This window comes from Hoplias malabaricus, chromosome 8 (genome assembly GCF_029633855.1).
Source record: "Hoplias malabaricus isolate fHopMal1 chromosome 8, fHopMal1.hap1, whole genome shotgun sequence".
In the NCBI taxonomy this organism is placed as follows: domain Eukaryota; kingdom Metazoa; phylum Chordata; class Actinopteri; order Characiformes; family Erythrinidae; genus Hoplias; species Hoplias malabaricus.
The window spans coordinates 25411069-25434562 of NC_089807.1; the positions used below are offsets into that span (position 1 = coordinate 25411069).

Genomic DNA, 23494 nt, shown 5'->3' on the forward strand with positions numbered 1-23494 from the left:
TGAACCCGATCCGTCCCTCCAAGTGTGCCTTGCCCCACGCGGCTCGTAACAGAACATTCGGGCACCGTATTTGCCGGCCCCGGGATTCGAACACGAACCGAGGCTTAGCGGGGTAAGCCTGGGTCAGACGCCGGAGCCAGTGCAACTCCTTAGCAGAGAGAGCAATGGGGGCGTCACCGAAGCTGCCACTAGTTTTGTGCGAGCGTACTGTAATGACAAACTCATTTATGATTGATACTGAGCAAAATGTACCTTGGCGTTTGACGTGAAGAAGTGACCAGCATGTGCTCACATTCATCAGATTAAACTGACAGTTGCACCTTGCAACACGAACATCGCGTACTCACAACCAAGGCTACAGAACCAAGCTTACAAGGTTGCTGAAGCTGATAAGACAGGAGAACAAGGCTACAGAACATTGAGCAAGCTCTGTTTCACTGTCCTTACGTCATCGTCAGGAAAAGACAAAACTGTGTGTAACCTTCTCTCAGTGTGAGTGTGCCCGCTGGTTTCATCCAACAACGCACGCTCTCTCTTACTCTTAATAAAATCTTTTTGTTACTTGACACAAGAACTGCCTGTCTGATATTTTCAGGGTAAAACTTCCACCACAAACTTGGCGTCACGAACAGGATGACCACGTCGCCTCAGTGAGCGGAGGGAGAGGCTCTGAGGACACTCTTCGCCTGGAGCAGGTGAACCACTACGGGACCTTGCAAAACCAAGGGAAGACCCTGTGGAGAGACCCGACCGCCGACCACTGAGCGCGTGCGTCATCTGAAGAACTAGAAGTGGTGAGTGACCCTACGCTGTTCTCACGGAGAAGTCACAAGACAGATTAGAGAATATCTAACAAAAGTGTATGCTCTGCTAAAGCCCCCTGTAGAAGGGGAAGGAAAATGGCAATCATACTGAGTTAGATCAGAGAATCTCGCTATTTTACGACGGTAGAATAGTTCATCCGCTCTAAGAGGGAGTGGAAAACAGTAAGCAGGTCCGGACCTCCTTGTGATTTTCTCTTGGTTGTGGGAGCCGTGGAAGGGACCAATAAACAGGCTAGTAGAACTGTGTCAAGAGAACAAAATGGGTGGCCACCAGAGTAAGTATATTTAGAGGGAGGGGGACTGGACATCAGCTTTGTGCCACGATATGAGAAAACATTACGGCAATGATGTGACCAAGTATATGCCCTACTGGACGCAGGTTTTCGGGTTTCCCCCTCATGGTTCAATGAGTATTAAATTACTGAGTACGTTAAGAAGTAGAATAAAAACAGGCCCAACGGGAAACTTAAAGAGTGATAAGAAATACTGTGAGGAACATAGAGAGGGAATGCTAACCACACTAACCTTTTGGGAAGAGGAAGCAGAGAAGCGGGAGAAAGACCGCACTCGAAATGTACGTAATGATGTCCCTACTAATCAATTGCCTCAGTGTGTATCCAGGAAGGTGGACCCTGACCTCGACTCTGCCCCACCGCGACTTCCCGACCAGAACCCAGCGCCAGCCCCAGCACCAACACCAGCCCCAGCACCGACGCCAGCCCCAGCACCAGCCCCGACACCCCCTGTCCAAGCACCTGACCGACCAGAGGGGTTGTATTCGGAAGCCAGAGCACTGATGGAGCGCACCACTGCTGACAACCAGACGAAGCAGCCGCCTCCCTACGCGTCCGCGGATTCAAGCACGGATACAGGAATGTCAATTCCTCCCGCATCGCCTCGTGTGTCCAGAAGGACGACGAAACAGTGTCAGACTACGTTGCTCGGCTCACCATGGCCACACTGAAAGCTGTGGATTAGATAAACCAGTGACATTGGCGATCGGAACCACGGACCGCTCCACATGGGAGTCTTACCTGGTCCAAAGCCTCCTGCTGGGTCTGAAGCCTCAGATTCTCGCAGGCGTAAAGACCACTTGCGTGGGTTACTCAAAGCAGCTCCTGACGATCATTGAGGAGCATGCCAGACACCACGAAACACTACTCCGCGAGCAAGAAAACAAGAGGAACAAGAAAAAGGCGGACGTCCAAGAACAAGCCATGTTAACCATGGTGCAGCAGTTCCAAGCCCAGACCACACGTAGAGGACGTGGGAGAGGCAGAGGAAGAGATCAAAAAAAAGAAAAAACGCGACGCGCCTGGAGGACCTGACATGGAGCGACACAATCGATGCTACAACTGCGATAAGCCAGGACATTTAGCGCGCGATTGCCCACAACCACCAAAGAATCCAAAATACCCAACCAGCTGGACACCAGCGGATGGCGAGGAGGAATGACGGGCGGAGGAGGGGAACGGGAACACCAGGGAACACACCGATGCATCAGACAGGGAAGTACAATCACCTTATTTACTTTATCAAACGCAATTGACTAAGAATGCTTTAGATTTGCCTATGGTAACCCTCATTGTAAAAAACAAGCCATTGAAATTTTTAGTAGATAGTGGGGCAGCTCACTCAGTTATTAAAGGGAATGAAATAAATGTGCCACTCACAAACAAATCAATAACGACCATTGGAGCTGGAGGGAGAATGACCAAAGAGCCAGTCTCTGGCCCGCTCCAATGTAGATTGGGAGATAGAAATTTTCAGCACAGTTTCCTGATTTCCATGTGTTGCCCAGTAAACTTACTAGCCAGAGATCTCATGTGTAAACTAAAGTGTAAGCTGGAAAGTACCCCGATGGGATTGTCGGTGTGCTTTGCAGAAGAACACCCTGATTTTCAGGGCGTGAGGTACGGATTGGGAGAGCCTCTGTATGTATATGAATGGGAGTTGAAGAGCGGGCATGGAAATTCCTCATGTGTCGCTGGGAAAGGCTCCTCATGAGGAATGGAAGAACGTGGGTACATGGTTAAACACAGTAGTGTTGAAGGTTATAGACTGGCGTCCTGTGGATGGACCACTGCCCATCATGCACAGCCGTTGCACAAATATATATAAAATAGTCACACCTTACCTGTTCCATGCGCACAGAGTGGTCACATTGGCAGCAAATGATACACTGCCCATGGTAACAGAGGTAGTTTTGCCAACAGACCTAGCAGATATCCCAGATACCCTCTGGGCAAAAGGTAAAAATGATGTGGGCCTCATTAGGAATTGTGAACCTGTTGTGATAACCCCAAAGAGCACATACAGACCCAAACAGAACCAGTACCCCTTACGGAAGGAGGCACTGGAAGGTATTAGGCCAGTACTCGAGGCACTAAAAGAGGCAGGAGTAATTATCCCATGCCCATCTTCCCCAGTCAGAACACCTATCTTCCCAGTTAAGAAACCAGGGGGAGATAACTGGCGTTTTGTTCAAGATTTGCAGGCTGTAAATGCTGCAGTTCACGCTAGAGCCCCAGAGGTACCCAACCCACACACCATCTTATCATCCATCCCGCCTGACACACAGTGGTACACAGTTGTGGACTTAGCAAATGCTTTTTTTAGCGTTCCAGTGCATCCTGATAGCCAATTCTGGTTTGCTTTCCAATTTGAGGGTAAACCCTACACCTTCACCAGGCTATGTCAGGGATATTGTGAATCCCCTACCATTTACAACGGAGCGTTGAAACAAAGCTTAGATGGTTTAGTTCTTCCAGAGGGCGTTTCCCTCCTACAGTACGTGGATGACCTGCTTATAGCTGCCCCCACGAGAGAACTTTGTGTTGTAGCATCTCATGACCTCCTGCTGCACTTGGCTAAGGAGGGGCACAAAGCGTCTCTTAAAAAACTGCAATATTGTAAACAAGAAGTGACTTTTCTGGGCCACATCCTGACAGGTACCACCCATACACTGTCAGCAGAACGAGCGGCAGCGATTGCAGCCATACCTAAACCGCAAACCAAAAAACAAATGCTTTCATTTTTAGGAACTACATCTTACTGTAGAGCGTTTATACCATCTTATGCTCAGGCTGAGGGCCCCTTGCGAAACTTAATACCCACTAAGGGAACTAGCTCTTCCAGACTGGTCTGGACTTCAGAGGCAGAAAAGGCATTCACTAACCTTAAACAAACACTGCAAACTTTTCCAGTTCTAGGAGTCCCCGACCCAGACAAACCCTACCACCAGATGGTGGATGAAAAAGAGTGCTATATGACTTCTGTCCTGTGCCAACAGCACGGACCACACAAACGCCCAGTTGCCTATTTTTCTGCAAAATTGGATGCAGTTGCACAGGGACTGCCAGCTTGCCTCCGAGCAGTGGCAGCTGCGGAAAAAGCAGTCTTAGCATCACGGGACATTGTTGCTTACTCTCCACTTACACTCCTAGTACCACATGCAGTTCACAGAATATTGCAGGACCAGAAGGTCTCACACTTGTCGGCGCAGCGATGGCTGAGGTATCACACTACATTGCTAGACATGCCAAACATCACAGTAAAATGCTGCACCTCCCTAAATCCAGCAACCCTGCTCCCTACGGCCGAGGACGGGGAACCACATGACTGTGTGGCAGTACTGACTGAAACATGCACACCCAGACTAGACCTGAAAGACGAACCTCTCACTAACCCTGATCTTGTTTTGTTTGTAGATGGATCAGCTTCCAGAGACCGACACGGCGTGAATAAGGTTGGATGTGCGGTTGTGACTGTTTCAGAGGTCTTATTGGCTAAACCCTTGCCATCCACATATTCGGCCCAAGCCGCCGAACTGGTAGCCCTAATCGAGGCATGTAAACTCGCAGAAGGTAAGTCAGCGACGGTTTTCACGGATTCCAGATATGCTTGGGGCGTGGCCTCAGATTTTGCTGCAATCTGGAAACACCGTAAATTCCTGACTAGCAATGGTACACACATTAAACATCACCAGTTAGTGGCCGAACTCCTGGAGTCTATCCTACTACCCAAAGAATTAGCTATAGTTAAGTGTGCGGCTCACCAAAAGGGAACTGATTACATCACCAAGGGTAATGCAAAGGCAGACCTTGCTGCGAAAGCAGCAGCACTCAAACCCCACATCCAAGCCTCCGCTATTCCTGTGACTAACCTTACCGTATCTCTTGCAGATATCCAGTCTTCAGCCACGGCAGCTGAAATAAGGAGGTGGAAACAAGACAAGTGTTCACTGACCCCACAAGGTTGGATGCATGCGCCAACAAACAAACCCTGCCTACCCAAAGCATACGCGAGAGGCCTGATTAAGATTGTACATGGGCGTAGCCACATGTTCAAAGGGGGGATAGTGGACACTTTGAGAAAACAGTGGTACGCTCCAGGCCTCACGAACTTAACCCAAAAATTTTGTTCTCAGTGTCTGATATGCGCACAACACTCTGCGAAAGCAGCACATGCGCAAACTTCCACAGCGGGCCACCCGCCCGCAACAGAACCATTCCAGCACTGGCAAATTGATTTTGTAGAACTGACTCAGGCAGAGGGAAAGAAATACATGTTGGTTTGCGTATGTATGTTCAGCAAGTGGACGGAAGCTTTTCCCACAGGTAAACAGGACGCACAAGCTGTTACGAAAATGTTGTTGAGAGAAATAATCCCCAGGTGGGGTCTTCCAACCCGCATCTCGAGCGATAACGGCACCCCATTCGTACAACGAGGTCTGATTGATCTGACCAAGCACCTAGGTATAGACATGAGAAAATTGCAGCTACCACCCTGCCAGTGCAGGGGCGGTGGAACGAATGAATGGCACATTAAAGTATGGATTAGCCAAAATGCACCAGGATACAGGGTTATCCTGGGTCAAATGCTTACCATTAGTGTTGTGGCAGATGAGAACCAGACCTCAACCAAAAACAGGCCTCAGCGCTTTTGAGATAGTGTTTGGAAGACCTCCCAATATTGGGGTGGGACCACCCCTGCAGGACCAAGTCCTACTGTCCGACACTTTGGTAGCTTACTGCTCAAAACTCTACACAATCTTGTCTGATATCTATCCACAGGTAAAAGCTGTCCTGCCGAGCCCAGCTGACCAGTTCGTGCACGACTTCAAACCAGGCGATTGGGTGCTGATTAAGGATCTAAGAAGACAACACTGGAAAGACGCCAGGTGGAGAGGACCGTACCAAGTGCTCCTGACTACACACACTGCAGTTAAAACAGAAGCAGAATCAGCTGACTTACATCGCAACATTGCCACTCCCGGACGAGGATGCCTTGGAGTTGGGAGACCTGTTAGATGGACCACCTGTTTCTGTTTAATAAAACACTCGCTTATGTTCACATGTGCATAGTGAATTTGTAGAAATACGCTTACTCATATACAATGCAGTGCACGCGATTGCCTAGTAAAATTCAGCGACAAGCTGACTTAGGACGCTTACACCATATATTCATAGCCATGTCTAGTGGGTCTGTTTTAAGGTAAATTTTGATAGTATCATAGGGGGGATTGTAATGACAAACTCATTTATGATTGATACTGAGCAAAATGTACCTTGGCGTTTGACGTGAAGAAGTGACCAGCATGTGCTCACATTCATCAGATTAAACTGACAGTTGCACCTTGCAACACGAACATCGCGTACTCACAACCAAGGCTACAGAACCAAGCTTACAAGGTTGCTGAAGCTGATAAGACAGGAGAACAAGGCTACAGAACATTGAGCAAGCTCTGTTTCACTGTCCTTACGTCATCGTCAGGAAAAGACAAAACTGTGTGTAACCTTCTCTCAGTGTGAGTGTGCCCGCTGGTTTCATCCAACAACGCACGCTCTCTCTTACTCTTAATAAAATCTTTTTGTTACTTGACACAAGAACTGCCTGTCTGATATTTTCAGGGTAAAACTTCCACCACAGTACGTACACCACACATCCGGCCTCAGTCGAGTCGGCTTGGCTTAGTTCTTCCATCTCCAAATTTACGAACACCACGGCCCGGTGGCCGGTGATTATCGCGAGGGTCCCCATCAAGAATCCTTGGAGTAGCCTGAGGGTCGAATGCCTCACCGGGGGCGCTGAAGCCTTGGCCAGGAGCCTTGGAATTTCTTTCTCGGCTCTGGCCAGAAATTTCCTAAACTGATCCGCGCTGGGAATAATTCGAAGTTTCAGGCGTTTGACTCGGTGTCTGTGGCCGATAATGCTCCTAGTGAGGTCCCGGTGGGCCTTGCGGAAACTCAGCCTAAGCTGTTCGAATTCCGTGGCGGTTATGCCGGCCGAATCGGCTGTGAAGGCGCCCACATGCGTTAGGAACGACTTGGCGTTGTGAAGGAAAATTTTGACCGAGGTGAGTGAATAGCCAACCCGGCTCAGCTCCTTCGCCCAAGAGGCGACCTTGCGGTGGTTGACGAAAGCCATGTCCGAAAATGTGCACCCTTCGGGGGCGCAGTGCAAAAGGAATCTCGCTACGTGCCTTTCCCGCTGACGATTGTTCTCGACGTCCTTGAGAGTGGGGTTGGCTCTCAACTGGTAAGCGGCGAAGTCAGAAATTGCCTTACCGACAAATGTCTCTTTAAATCGGTGTGGAAGGACCAGCTTCCCCTTGGCTGCGGTAGGCGTAGCACCTTCGTCGGATTCGGAGCTCGTGAAAACCTGGCGAGCAAGGGACCTTCGAGCCGAAATTGACGGTTGGACGGCAGCTTCCTCTACCTCCGAGTCGTGCGCTGTCTCGACGTCCGATGGGCCTCCGAGGTCCGCCGGGCTCGGGTCGGGCTGAGGTCGACGGCGTTTCGCCGGGCTCGGGTCAGGCTGAGGTCGACGGCGTTTCCCTATGTGGTCCGGCGGGGGGGAGAATGACTAACGGCCGCCCGGCGCGGGCTTTAAGTACGGCCTAATTAGGGCAAGGGAAGCTGTGTCCCTGTTCTTAATCTCTTCATCCTTGTCTTTATGGATCACTCTTTGTCTGGCCCATCACCTAGGACCAATTTGCCATGGGAGACCCTACCAGGGGCTATTGCCCCTGACAACATAGCTCCTAGGCTCACGCAGACACGCAAACCCCTCCACCACGTTAAGGTGGTGATCCGGGGAGGGGAATCCTCCATTTTATGATAAAAAAAAAACATATCTTAAGACTTTTAATCATAAAATCAACATAAGAAAATACAAAAGAAAACATCAACCACAGACCAGCTAAGCTTTCAGCTTTGGTATTATAACTCATGCATTTAAAAAAACAATATACTTAAGGATTACATGAAAGTAACAGATTAAAATTAGATTAATTGATTATATAAAATCATAATGATAAATGAAAACTGATTTAGGACAGTGTAATGATTTACTCCTCATCGTCAGTTCAAGTCATACTCCAAGGAGGCTGAGGCATTTCAAGAGGCATCTCGTCCAGAGGGTTACACATACGATCAGGAACTGTAAGATGAAGTTCTATATGCACTTCTTCACTTACCATACAGAACACAACAGAACGCTCAATAGTTTTGTTGATCAGACTTCTGAAACAGGCTATAATGCAACATCCGATGAGTGCCATTACTAATAGTAAAATGATCACCATGACAGCCAATTTCAAACCCAATGCATCCCATTTGCCTAAATATGAATCAAACCATGCCATCCAATCATTATTTATGCCAGAAAATTCATACAACTGAAAGCTGGTGAAAGCTGTTAATTCTTCCATAGCCTTAGGGAAAACTCATTAATCAGACATTGAGGAATGCCCCAACGTGGAATAATGTGCTGAATCAAAACTTTCGCTACTGCCTGAGCATCTTGTTTGCTGGTAAAGAAACATTCAGCAAACATTTGGAAAAAAGGTCCATTACCACCAGACAATATTTTTTCACTTCACATTGAGTGAGTTCAATGAAATCCATCTGCAAATGTTCAGATGGTTCATTTGGGTGGCCTCAGAATGCCCTGCCTCAGAGGCTTGTGATGTTAGTTCTGTGTGAGAGAGTGTGCGTGGTTGGGGTTCCGGAACACAAGTTTCCTGTAAGAGAGAAAACATTGGGTCATTTTGAGCTGCTTTCTTGACAGCCGCATCTGCGAAGGCATTACTTCGTGCCACCTCTGAAGTGTCTTTTGTGTGAGCCTGGCATTTAATCACAGCGACAGCTTTTGGCAACAGGATTGCCTTTAATAATGCTACTACTAATGTGCAATGTGCAATGTGTTTTCCTGTTGATGTAAGAAATTGTCAAAAATCAAAAACACAAGAGTATGCATATTTGGGGGTGGCACGGTGGTGCAGCAGGTAGTGTCGCAGTCACACAGCTTCAGGAGTTGTGGGTTCGTCTGTGAGGAGTTGGTGTGTTCTCCCCGTGTCCACGTGGGTTTCCTCCGGGTGTTCCGGTTTCCTCCCACAGTCCAAAAACACACGTTGGTAGGTGGATTGGCGACTCAAAAGTGTCCCTAGGTGTGAGTGTGTGCGTGAATGTGTGTGTGTGTCTGTGTTGCCCTGTGAAGGACTGGCGCCCCCTCCAGGGTGTATACTCGCCTTGCGCACAATGATTCCAGGTAGGCTCTGGACCCACCAAGACCCTTAACTGGATAAGCGGTTACAGATATTGAATGAATGAATGAATGCATATTTGGTATCATTCCAAATATTCACAGTCTTACCCTTGGCCAGTTTATATGCTTCTGTTAGAGCAACCAATTCTACAGCTTGGGCTTGTGGAACCAACAATGTTAAAGGGTTGTAACTCACTATGTCTCTAGATGCCAAGACGGCCCTTTCTGCTGCAGCTACTGCACATAGACACTTAGGCTACAGAATCAAGTTTGCTGGAGAAATATGCCACTGGCCGCTTATGACCGTTCCTGTTCGTGCTTAGACAATTGCAATAACAGAAACCAGGTTTCACAATCTGCCGCTATATCTCTTCCCAAATCTATCACCAAAAGCGTTTATCAACACTGAAGCATCACTTTCACCTAGCATAGGGAGTAAATGTGCAATGTTATGCACTAGATAAAATGCAGTTTTGGTGACTGACTTAAGATAGGGCTCAAAAGTAAGTGGTGAGTCGAGGAGAAACCCAAGGTTTTTCACAACATGAGCTGGCTTGATAGCAACACCCATCAATGTCAAAAGTAAAGTATAGTGTACGAGAAAGAGAAGATTTTGTTCCAACAAATAAATCTTCAGTATTATCAGCGGTAAGTTTTAAATGTTTATTGTGTAGCCAAAGGTTAATATCTGCATTACATAATCTCAAGGCCTGGGCAGAGCCTGAAGGTTTAGAAGTGCTACTGTAGACTTGAATAATGATCAGCATTGCAATGGAATTTAAAACCATGTTTGCGGATGATCTGTCTGAGTGGAGAAATATAAATGATGAACAGAAAAGGTCAGAGATACACCGTGATTAACGGGGGCCATATGAGATTGATGAGAACCCAAAATAATGTACTGATGTCTGTCAGTAAGCTGTGATTGTAGTTACTGAAGGGCTAGGCCAGTTATGCCAACAGATGGCAGTCTAGAAATGAGGAGATCATGATTAACGGTGTCGAATGCAGCTGTTAAATCTAAGAGAACCAAGATGTTAGAAAAAACAGTTTCTATAGACAGCAGCAAGTCAATCATGACTTGTACCAGGACAGTCTCATTACTATGTAGGAACAAAAGCTACACTGAAAAGCCTCATAAATTATTAGAAATCAGAAGATCACTTACTCTTTATGGCATCTTCAGCTAAAATATATGTGGGTTTTTTGATGGAATAACTTTATAATTGACAAACAAGTCTCAGCCCATATCCTTTAGGTTCTAGAGGGGGAGGAAGGAGAGAAAAAAACAAAAATCATTCACAGTAATATATATTTGCAGCCTTTTTCTGTGCTTACCATGATTATAGGGTTACTCACCTGACCTTAGATGCACTGGAACTGATTTCCACTTTTGCAACCAGACCAACAAAATAAAGATGTGCATTTTTGCAGGCTTATGCTCATATGCATACAAATGTGGTCAAAGACTGCAGGCTAATTAAAAAGGTTGCATTTCATAAAGGCGTCATGTGGGTAGATGTGGCATCAGATAAGTCGGATGACATAAAAGCTAAGAATCTATCCGAGTAAGGTAATGACATGTTTTTATTTGACTTGCCAACTGACACCAGATGACTCTTGTGGCTTCTGGCTAACATTACGTTTCAATTAGGATTCTGTTAACTGTGTTCATTATGGAAAAATATAAAAGCCAAGTAATTCCACTCAAAGTTCACAATGAACTACTCAGGGAAAAAATGAAACAAGGTTATTTAGAGGCCTGGATATGGCCTTATACCAACTCCAGTGACACATGCTAGAGTTGCAAAATTGAGTACATTTGGAAACCGGTAGAATGCAGCATTTAATGTGATATATTAATATATCAGCAAACATTTAATTTCTATGTAGAAATATAGCAGCAAAAATTAATTTCTGGGCATTTATATAATCAACACACTACAATACACACTGTCTTTTGAAAATGTACAATAGTTCCTTGGATTATTGACCAGTTAAAGATGGCACAACAAAGAATTAAAAAATCTACACAGATCTGTATGAACTGACGTGTATATCTGTAGCCCAAAATAAATGAAAACATGCAAGGATATGAGTAAACAATGCTTAAACGTTGACGCTACTATTTCCAAACCCTGTGGTCCATGTTATAGTTGTTTTGTGACATCATCAGTTTAACATTTTTAGGTTTGAGCTGTGCTAGTGGAAAAGCTAACAGGGACCAGGTGCCAAAAGTGAGTAGAATTTAGCACTGTGGAAAAATATAATATGCTGCAAGATTATTGGGTAGAAAAAGATTCTCCATTTAGAATTTGAAGAGATTTAGTTTAAAATGAGACAAAATCCTGAGTCAACTTTTGTTTTTCTGTCTTAAAGAATGAAAGAATGAAAAATCGTGTTATTGGTGTCAAGTTCAAGCTTATTTTCATAGTATGGTTTCAAAGTCGTCCCTGTACAATAGAGAACTGGTGAAATAAAGTCCAAGCATAGACTTTGTCAGAGTAAATGGATTTAGTTGCATTCACTCTCAAAAAATCGATTTGCAGAGTGTCCAGGTGTCACTCGTATTGACTTTTGGCTAATGATTCATAGATTTGAAACTACTGGATTTGACGCTGTCTGTTTTAATGAGTTTTTAAATGTTAGGCCTAGTATTTTGTAAATTTAACTGACTAAAACTAGTCTAACATATTTTAGATTTTGTCAACAACAAAAGAGAGAGGTGAGAAGTTTCATATCTACTGCTGCACCTTCAGGACTAAAATCTGTATACATGTGACTCAGAGTTTATTGTTTACGAAGTAGAAATGACACTGTGGATGTAGGTGCGTTGGGGACAGGATGATGGAGCTGTGAGGACACAGTAACAGATGTATCAAGATAAATGTCAGTCTGCACTGACTTTGCTAAAATGTCTCACGCAATAGTACAGAAAACTGCTGTATTTCTGTATTTTCAGATGTATTTAATAATGAAAAGTGTTTTACAGTGGATAACCATAGCCTACTTTTCAGACTTGCGATTCCCTATTGAACAGCTACTACTGAACATCTTGGATTATGAAATAAAAAAAAGGCAAGCATGTCTTTTAACAACTATTTCAACAAATGTCAGAAGTATTAGTTGGTCCTCTGCTTTCTTACAGATGTTTTAGCATCTACAAATGAGCTTAAACTGTTTTACAGCCATCTGTTTTATATGTTAAAAACATTTTTCATGAGCTCTTTCATTTTTATGGTAAAAATATGAAACAATTTTATGTTTTACCTACCTCTCAAATCCCCTAATAACATCATACAAAACGCACAGTAATCTAAAAGAGATTCTGCATGTTTCATGATTCACTTGAAAATAATAAGGAACGTGTTATGATTTCTGATATGAAGGTCATTGTTGTAATTGGGTTCTGTTCACCTCTGCCTAATATTAATGAATTCAAAACAACACTTAGTTTCACCTTCACTAAACCGGTTGCTGTTTCATTGATGCTGATATGAATTGGAGCCTTCCATAGTCAGTGTCCCTGAGCTTGTGAATCTACCTACAGAAAGTCTGACACATCTGAATATGTGGCCGACAGAACAGCCAAGCTCAGGGAGGTCAGACTAATGAATGTCAATATCTGAACATTTCTGACACAGATCTGACTCCTAGAACAACGTGGCCTAGATTAGGTGGCCAACTGAATGGGCATTTTTAGGCATTTACCTTTCAAGGGTAATGAAGGATATGAAACTGGAACAGGGTAGACCTGGTTCATTTGCTTAGAGTTGATGTTTTCCAGCCATCATCAGAAATTGGTGTCACTCTTAATTATAAATGCAATCAATTAAACACACACAAACCACAACAACAGTTTGGGCATGTGGATGTGATAATTGGGGAAAGTGTGCATGTCTTTGTGTGCTTGCACTGGAAGAAGTGTAATATGGGGTTGGGAGTGTTAAGGCCCCAAGTGTTAGCCCTAGGGGTTTCACCCTCCGATTGCTCTGTATGCACAAGATTAAACTGACTTGCTGTAACCAATTACCACACCAACACTGCCTTAGCCATGGCAGAGAGGTATGTTGTGCTGTCCATGCCAAATACGTGGCTAATGGACATTTACTTAATTAGCAGAAGAGCCAGCATGACTGAGCACACAGCCAGAATTAGCTAGGCATGAACACCTCACACTAGTAACTTAACAGAGATAAAAACTAGACCATGCCCTAACCTTGATTCCTGTTTTCAGTGATTGAACGTGTTTTGGATTCCAAACAGAAAGTGAGACAAATGTAAATACCGTGTGGCATTTGAGAATGAGACATTAGTACTTTGTCATGTCACAAGCAAATGTTCTGAAGGTGCTTCTACAAAAATTAACAACACTAAGCTCTGATAACTACTGGTAACCACAATGAAAGGCACACATGAATACAACATGCTAAAATCTTGCAAAGCTTATTTTTGATAAAACTGAAAAGAGGAATAACAGTTTAAATATAATAAAAACCTGAGGTGTTTGGTCAGATTTGGTGGAAGTTTCTCAAGAATGGATCATTCGTTTACATCTTCCTAGTTTTCCAAGTTATATCTGAAAGTTTTTATTCACAGTTTGAACTACCACAGGAACTGGAGATATTTCCACCTTAATTAATCCAAAACAACAAAAATAAACTCAATATTATGCACCCATAGATCAGGAATACAACAATATCTGCATCTCGGTTCATGCTTTTGAATGTTTGGATAAGGGTGCCTTGTCTGTGCCATGAGAAGAGAAGAGAGAGAGAAAGCATAGCTTACCAGAGAGAGACAGCTTGTTTATTTATTTGTTTACTGACACTGGGGCTTCTGAGCACACAAACTGGAGAGCAGCAAATGGTGAGGGAACATCATCTGAATTTTACAAAAAAGTTTTTTTTTTTCATTACAATCGTGAGTATTGCCTTTAAGAATATGTGACATTAAAATATTTTCTTCTAAATGCATATACAAAATAACGGATACGAATGTGTCAACAACAAGTTATTTTCACACCATCTGACTTGTTTTGAGATAAACACCTGAAAAGAAATGTCATATTTTTGACTTCCATAACAAGTAGTTACGCTACATACAGTAGCTTCTGATGTTCACTGCACTCAGTGGGATGATGCATCACTGTGTTGTACATAATAAGTGGTTTTAAATATCTTTACTCTCCTGGCATGTCATTTTTATAAACTTCACAAATCTGTGTTATGTACCAAAATGGATATTATTTAAATAATAAACAAAACTATACACTGGTTCACATGTTTTATATCACTGATCAGCTCTTATGATAAGCAAGATTGTAGGAACATCAGCTGATCACATAATTGAGAATAAAAAAAAACAGTCAGTTTGATTCTATTGCCAATATCCTCTCACCACTAGATGAAAGCTTGATTATCAATATCTTGGTAATTTACATCATAGGTTATTAAGCACACTGTCTAAATGTTAAATTCCCCTGGCCATTCAATTCTAAATTGTGCAATTTAATCTGCAAGATATGTCACAGAATAAGCTTTTACCAATTGTTACGTGACAGTATCTTCGTGGCCCTGTAAACAACAGTAGTGGTGTTGAATGACACAGCCAACTAGCTGGAGCAAACATACTGTGAACTCTGATTGGTTCGGGTCTTTGGGAGACCTGTTGTCACATCAGCCAAGTATAGTTTTGCCCAAGTACAATCCTACAGAAGTAACACACAGAAAACCATTGTTAAAAATCTCTCAGCAAATAATAATAATAAAGCCTACATAATTCTTTCTGGGCCACTTCACAGCACACCTATCACATTACATACAGATACTTCTTAGAAAATAATATTGAAATTGGGTTCACAGGGAGACTTTGAGGAACCAACTGCATGTTTCATTGCATTTAGCTTTCAAAGAGGCTGCCAAGCCACGCAGCTGTCTTAGGCCTGTTTCACACAACACCTCTGCTTGGTGTGAGCAGAACGTCCTGCTTTTCCTTTCAGTGCTCATGTTAACAGGTCAGAACATTCACCCATGCTGTGTGAACTGTACAGAAGAGACTTCCTGAAGCAGAGCTGCAGCTAAAGAATATGCCTGCAAAATATAAAATGAACTATGAAACAGGAAAAAAGCAAAACAAAACAACAAAACAGGGAAATGGCAAATAAAAATCTGAGATTTGATACTGCCCAGTATCACCCTCCAGATATTCAGGATGGAATAAATCTGAATTAAATGCTTCTTGACAAAACATTTTCTACTCTCTCAGCCATATAATTCAGATCAATTCCAACCCCATTTACCGAATAGGCTTCTTGTTAAGATTTAGGCTTATTAAGGTTCTAATTGTTTTCTTTCACTCATTCAGATAAGATGGTTATTGACAGAGAGGTATGTCAGTCAGTTTATCTCCAAACTATAAATCGGCCCTGCTCAAGTGAAATGCACTGGTGTGTTGTATTTAAAATTCACAATGATACATTATGGTATTGTTCCATTTTATCAAATTTCAGAAACCAAATTATATAATGTTACAAATCTTAAACAGAGCCAAAAGACCAGATACTGGAACATTGCAATGAGAATTGGATTCCACCAGTAGACCTTTAGTGAGGTCATGTACTGTTGTTGGATGATTACTTCCAAACCATAGGTAATGGATTTTGTTCCACTCCAAAGAATGCTGATCCACTGCTTCACAGCACAATGTTGAAGTGATTTATATCCTTCTATATATTTCACACTTTTCATTTTCATTAATGGCCTAAATATTGGTAAAATATAATTTTGCATGAACTTGTTTATATCTCAGTGACTGATGTATTCAGAAATCAGTGGATTTTCCCCATTAAGTGATCATTTTCGGATAAATATTAGGTAACCATGGACTAAGACTTTCAAAAGATTCAAAGAAGGTGACTGCATAATTCTGACCGACATGAATAACCTGAAAGTTACTGAAAATATTGGTTAAGCTAACTGTAACGTTCTGATGCGTTAATCAAAGGGTGGATATTTTTCCTAACAATCTTTAATTTTACATTTTTAACCTTAATCTTCAGTCCTCTAGTCTGTGAGCATTGTGTGTTTATCTGTGATAAGTGATCTATTTTCTGTAACTGAAAAAGGCTGGTATTTTGAGCTTTTAAAGTGCAATTATCTCTTATCTGGCAGTTAGAAAAAAAGGCTCTGCTCTAGCTGCTGCTTGAATTACAGCCACAAAATGATTGCAGACCAATTGTCTGGTGTGTGTGGTTGTGTGTGATGCAGTGTAGACAGTACACAACATAAATATCCATCAGTAATCAGTAAGTGTTATAACAGCACCATTACTGACTGATAAAATGTATTAACAATTTATATAACATTTAGTTGTAAAATCTATTTAAGTTCTGATATATTCAGCATGATTTTAAAGGGGTATTCCAGCCAAAATAAAATTCAACCATTGCTAATAGACACACCAACTAACTTTCTACAGAGGTACAGAAATAGTCTGGAGAATGAGATTCCAATTTAAAGTCTAACCTAGCTTCTGATGATGTATTTGGAAAGTTGTAGGTACATAGACGTTACTGCAGTAGGGAGCCAAATATGACATATGGTTATCTATTTTTTTAAGCATTTACATCCATAGAAAGTCTGTTAATTAATTCATTCATTAATAATTAAAATTTGAGGGAAAGATTCTTGATGATATGATGGCCTATTTTGTTGATGACTCTGAGCTGGTTAAACTCATATAGCCTCTCTTTTATTGGGCACATTATTCAGCTCTCATGTCTCTTTGCTGTTTTGTGGATGATTTACAGTTGTACATTCCTTTGGTAATCAGTGCCAGAGATTAAGATATGTGTAACTAAAAGATCAACGGCAAATAGTTTCTTACAAATAAATGGCAGTAAGATGGAGGTTATCCTGTTATACTTGCCTACATGACTTGGTAATGTGTACAACTCATGTTAAACCCAGCAAAAAAAAAATTGAGATATCTTTATATGGATTGTCTTTGACGCAAAAAATTATGGTTGACAAAGAAATCAGTGCTGTGATTACAGAGTGTACTGTGAGATTATTTTATTTATTTCTTTATTTAAGCAATGGGTAAAATTAAATAATTTTCTCTCACAGCATGACTTAGAGAGGTTTATCCATGGTTTAATTTCCTCTCTGCTGGATTACTGCAATATGCTATATTTAGGATTAAACCGGGCATTCTTCATTTGCAGTTTGTTCAGACTGCAGCAGCCTATCTCTTAGTGGGTGCAATGAAGAGAAATCACATCTCTCCAATTTTAGCATCTATACATTGGCTTCCTGTGCATTTAGTGCATATGGTTTTTCTCATGGCTATTAAAGCTGTATACTGCCTGCTTCCATCTTCTGTTCAGGATATGCTTTGTGTCTGACACTCCCAAAAATGTAAGGTGATCTAATTTTTGACTATTTTTTTTTATTTATTTATCTTCTCGTCTTAACACCAGGGCAAAAACATATGATGAAAACCCCAATAATTACCAGAAGAATCCTAACTACCTGACACATTTTTGACCTTTTTATTCATCTGGTGCTGATATAAAATTTTGCATATTCTCAAGGAACAGAACAGTAGTATTATCAAATGAAGGAAGAGTCCAAATATTGGGGTGGGTTTTTATAGGAGATGAAGCTACAACAAAATGCGGTATTGTTCTATTCAGTCAGAAATTTATATGTCAGCAGGGGAAGCTTTGGTGATATTACCACAAACCAAATGAAACAAGTGATACCAGGAGCTTGCAGCGAGCCGATGAAGTTCACTTTGTGACCAGATTGAAGAAAAACACAACATTGGGTTTCCAGGACTTAAGGTGGTGACAGAGGATCCACAGTGCCAACAGATTTCCTGGCAGGCCCAGCAGGAGCTCAATGATGAGCACAGTTGGGAGGATAGAGGCCACCAGGTTCTGAGTGGTCAGGTTACAGTGAATATTATATACTAGATATTATTTACTAACGTCTCCACAGAATAGTTTTGATGTAATTTAACCAGCTTATTCTTTAGTCTGACGTAGTGTAAGAGCTTTCACTGGGATGCGTTTATGCTCTTGGGTGCTTTTCTATGTGCATTTGTCATGGGCATGTACCTGATTTGTGAGTGTACAGGCTTTGGCAGATATTGTGGTCTTATGAAAAGAAAAAAAATGCACTATGTTTTTGGTGTCTTCTGTTACAGATTAAACAATAAAAATAAAATAATAATGATAGCGTAAAGTCTTGAAATTGTTAAACTATCTTCTGTGATTTCTCAATTTTCCTATGTTTTTCATGTTTCATGTACTGCACATGGAGTAATGAACCATTTGATATTCAACCCAAAATGTCTATAAAACAAAAACACCTGAAAATCTTTACTTTCTCATGTATGACATCATCCATGCCATGAGCACTGGGGCATCCCCATATATTGACATATGATGACTACTGTACCTTTGGCAGAGAACACTCTGGATGGTCCCTATTATCTTAGGCAAAATCCAGAAATTTCACGTGGTTATATATACTGATGCATTGTAGTTGATCAGTTTAGACATTGGAAATATGTGCTTTGGTCAGTTGAACACAAAAAGTCCCAGTATTTCCCAAACTGGGGTTTGTATTGTAAAATTCCATAATGGCTGATATATGAACACTAGGGCTGTCCCTGAATATTCGGATATTCATTCGTTGGGTAAGTATTTGGGTTATAATTTTGAGATTCGGATATTGCATGGCGATAAAGGCAAACCTCCATTCCACATGTATTCAGCCTAAAACATAAAAGCCTAAAATAGCCTTACACACTGCAGAAACCTACTTACAACAAAGCATGGCAAAGCTACAGTTAATTTTGTCAGCTTTACACCTCAAATTAGAACACCTCCACGAAGCTCTGGTTTATTTATGTACACTCTGTGCCCTTAGTGGCACCGTGTAGCACATGAGTTAGCGAACGATTCAGCGAGCTGAGCCATACTGGGAGCAAAAGTGCAGCTTTAATTTTACAGCGGGCACTGAGAGATGATTTTCTGAACAATAAGGCTTGCCCCAAGTATTCAGATATTTGTTTATTGTGTCTGTATTTGGTTTCTGACTTTGAGATGGACATTTTTGGATAAAGCTCTCCCCACTCCCCATCTGTATTCAGGCTCATCAAACATAAGTCTTTGTGCAAATGAAGCCTAAAACTTATAATATAAAACAGCCTAACATGCTAAAATAACACAATTACAACTAAGTGACGCGATGCCACAGTTCATTTTGTCAGATTTGTGTCTGAAATTAGAGCACCTCCACTCAAACTGGTTAAACTGTGTATACTCTGTTCCCTTAGGTAGTGAGCTAATTAGCAGGTTAGTGAGCGTAGGTAGCGAGTGAAGCTGCACTTTAAGCCATGTCACAGCCTGAAGAGAGGCATATTAAAGCAGAGGTCGGAAGTGGATTTTGTTAATGACAACAATATACTACACTACCCCACTCTCCAAATATTCAAATACTAGCTGAATACCTCAGCCAAAACTCCGAAGGCAAAAAAAAAAACGGTATTCAGGACAGTCCTAATGAACGTACATATTTTTATTAACTTGTGATGGAATTAAAACTTCAAACCCTAAGTAGTACTGGAATCCAATGTTGTAAACTTTGTGTATAAACAGTATAAAGCAAAACAACATACTGTTGCAGGTAAATAATGAAATGGCATATTGTAATTATTTTTGGAAGTGATATTCATTCATGGATAGCATGGTGGTGCAGCAGGTAGTGTCACAGTCACACAGCTCCAGGGACCTCTGTGAGGAGTTTGGTGTGTTGGTAGGTGGATTGGCGACTCAAAAGTGTCCGTAGGTGTGAATGAATGTGGTGCCCTGTGAAGGACTGGCACCCCCTCCAGGGTGTGTTCCCGCCTTGCGCCTAGTGATTCCGTGTAGGTTCCAGACCCACCGTGACCCTGAATTGGATGAGCGGTTTCAGACAATGAATGAATGAATTGTCTGTAACCGCTTATACAGTTTAGGGTCATTGTGGATCCAGAGCCTACCCGGAATAAATGGGCGCAAGGCAGGAACACATACTACACACATACACTTTTGAGTCACCAATCCACCTACCACTGTGGGATTTTTTTTTTTTTTTATTTTTTTTTACCATGGGAGGAAACCGACATTGGACACACCAAACTCCTCACAGTCACCCGGAGCAAGACTTGAACCCACAACCTCCAAGTCCCTGAAGCTGTGTGACTGTGACACTACCTGCTGCACCACTGTGTTGGGAAACATCAGCATTCAATTTAATCTAATATAATATAAAGGCCTTGGCCTATTTGTTAGAGGACCGGGCTTAGTACCGGAGGGTTGCTGGTTCGAGCCCCAGGACCGGTAGGATCATCTGTGTGTGTGTGTGTGTGTGTGTGTGTTCACAGCACCTAGTGTGTGTGTATTTGTTCACTGACACAGATGGGTTAAATGCAGAAGGCTATTTTAGTTGTAAGTTGTACAAATAATTGCACATTACATTACAGTAATATATATATATATATATATATATATATATATATATATATATAGGTGTTGGAGACCCATTTGAGTAAAAATTTTAATACTTATTACAGCTTTAAATGGAAGTCATTGTCAATTGACCAGTTGTTGGGTTGTTTTTGTCCTCACTACAGTAATATGAGTGAGCTTGTTTGATGCCCATCTATCTTGAAATGAAGCCAAGTGTGGCACGGTATGCTGCCTTTGTTATTGAATGCGGTCTTCTTAGGAATGTACTCAAGATAAAACTTATCTTTTGATATTAGCTTGCCATTGCATGTTCTGATATTCTGTCTGACAACAGTTTATACACTATGTAATGCTTAGATTCTGCATAGAGTTATATAGGATTCAGCATGCATATTTATTGTATTCATTGGTTTTTGTGTTAAAAACTTATAAAAAAAATCCGAAGCTCAAATAGACATGTGCAGTCTAATACATATAATTTGTAAACTTTTCAATGTTGGCTTGAAAGGCTGTGAATGTAAAAGAAATCCTGACTCTTGTTCATTCTTTCTTAATCATTAGCTGAAATGTAAGTTAACAGAATCAGATTAATTTGTCACTTTTTTAATCTACAGTTTAACAACAAATAAACAAACTGTTAGCTGATTTTCTGGTAGATGGCAGTTAATTATCAACAGCAATTACAAGCCCCATTTCCAGAAATGTTGGGACATTTTGTAAAAAGCAATAAAAATATGAATCTGTGATTTGGTTCATTCTTGTGAAACATTATTTAAAGGCAACACAAGATTCTGTATGAAGACTACTGAAAAATCCAAATTTGTGAACATGCATTTACAGACCAAAACAAATATGGCGGAATCCATATTTTGTGAGAAACAGCAAAAATACATTTATTTTACCCACCCATGAAGCAGGAATAGAGTACCGTCCTCATCCCTTATCGTGCCTCTAAACGGTCAGAAGACTCTCCACTGTCTCCAGATCTGGTCATCTTTTTAAGGAGTGCTTCGATTTGTGGAGAATGTAGACACATTTCCCTATGGCTCTGATAGAATATGGTTTTAGATTCACTTTTAATTTGTACAGTGACTCATATATTTCTAAGCACATTCTTTAGACATGCTCTGGAACTAAACTTCCTCTTTTTCATCCTACAACTGAAAATGTCATCTACTTGCAACTGCAGCTCATATCTGTCTTCCAATGAAATGGCAACCACAAACTTTTGATCAGCTCAGGTCTTGTATACCTGAAAAATGGGAAAAAATTAAACTTGCAAAACTGCAACAATTTGTATCTTCATTTGACAAACTAAAAGTATAATAATATGGTTATGTGTCCCAGAAGTAAACAGGCCTCTGTTCCACCAATTTTTGAGTGCACTGCAGGCATAATTTTCAAAGATATTTTATATTTAACAAATAGGTTATTCATCTGTCATTTTCCCTGTTGAGTAAATGTTCAAGTCAGTTTAAAAATTAAAGATTAAATTTTGCACTTTTTGGAAAGTGTCACAGCTTTTCTGGAAATCAGGCTTGTATATTAACCTTAAGATTTGAACCAAGTTTAGATTTAGGATGTTTTCACACCTGCAGTTTTGAGTCCAGTTAAATCAAACTTGCAGTTACTTTGGCCTGATGTGAAAGATATAATCACACATGAATGCAGCTTGAGACCCTTGAGAGGTGTTGGTTGTCTGGTCCCAACTGAACACTTGTGTGGATCATTTCTTGTGAGAATGTAATCTGACCTTTGATCTGACCCAACTATAAAGTGTACACAGCAGGTCTGTGCTAAATGGCCCCATAGCCAGCAGTGATTTGAGTATTGGACAAAGCAGAGCAGGTAAATAGGGAACTGGTTTAGCTGATAATCAGAGAAATGGAACAGAAATATGCCCTAGTCCAGAACACAGGACCTTCTGCCTGTTTACTTTCTTGCTCACACCCTTGTCAGGTATGACAAATCAGTAGTAAGATCATTGTCACGTGTTTGGTGATGACACACTTTGGTGCACTTTTCCCTTGGTTTAATTTGTTTTTACATAAAGAAAAATCAGAGTTTATGAGATTCTTACCTGATTCAGACCAGAGCAAACAAATTACAGGTGTGAAGACACCATTAGAGTTAGATATAGGAAATTCCAGTGTATGTAACGCGGAGATTAGTTGAGCAATCAAATCAGTATCCCAGGTATAAATCAGTTGTACACTTGGATCAGTTACATAGCATCCACTAAAGTAAACAAGTATTTTGCATAAAGTTGCCATGACTAAAAATGTTACAAATTAGCTGGGTATATATGGAACCATATCAACGTTACTTGTAGAATGCTCTACATGTTGATAGAGAGAACTCTCTTACCATAGGGATATTTTGTATTTTGTAATTTTGTATAACTTACCAGAGTTAGTCAATGTTAGGAACCATTGTTTTGCAGATTTGATGTATATTTGATGTCTGTTTGTTCTCTTTCCTGTATGCCTGTTCAATCTCTCTCTCTCTCTCGTAATCAGTTAAATTAGAGAACAGCAAAACACTAATCTGAGATTTCAGAATGGACATTTTTTTAAAAAACTTAATTTTATTATTA

General features: G+C 41.4%; 1 protein-coding gene across 1 annotated transcript; it reads left to right on the forward strand.

Annotated features, from left to right (window-relative positions):
• The first annotated feature begins 214 nt into the window (after positions 1-214).
• LOC136705848 (protein NYNRIN-like) lies at positions 215-6714 on the forward strand. Its single transcript, XM_066679644.1, has one exon. It carries the CDS (start codon positions 2791-2793, stop codon positions 5770-5772), a length of 2982 nt encoding a protein of 993 aa, XP_066535741.1. The 5' UTR covers positions 215-2790; the 3' UTR covers positions 5773-6714.
• The last annotated feature ends 16780 nt before the right edge of the window (positions 6715-23494 follow it).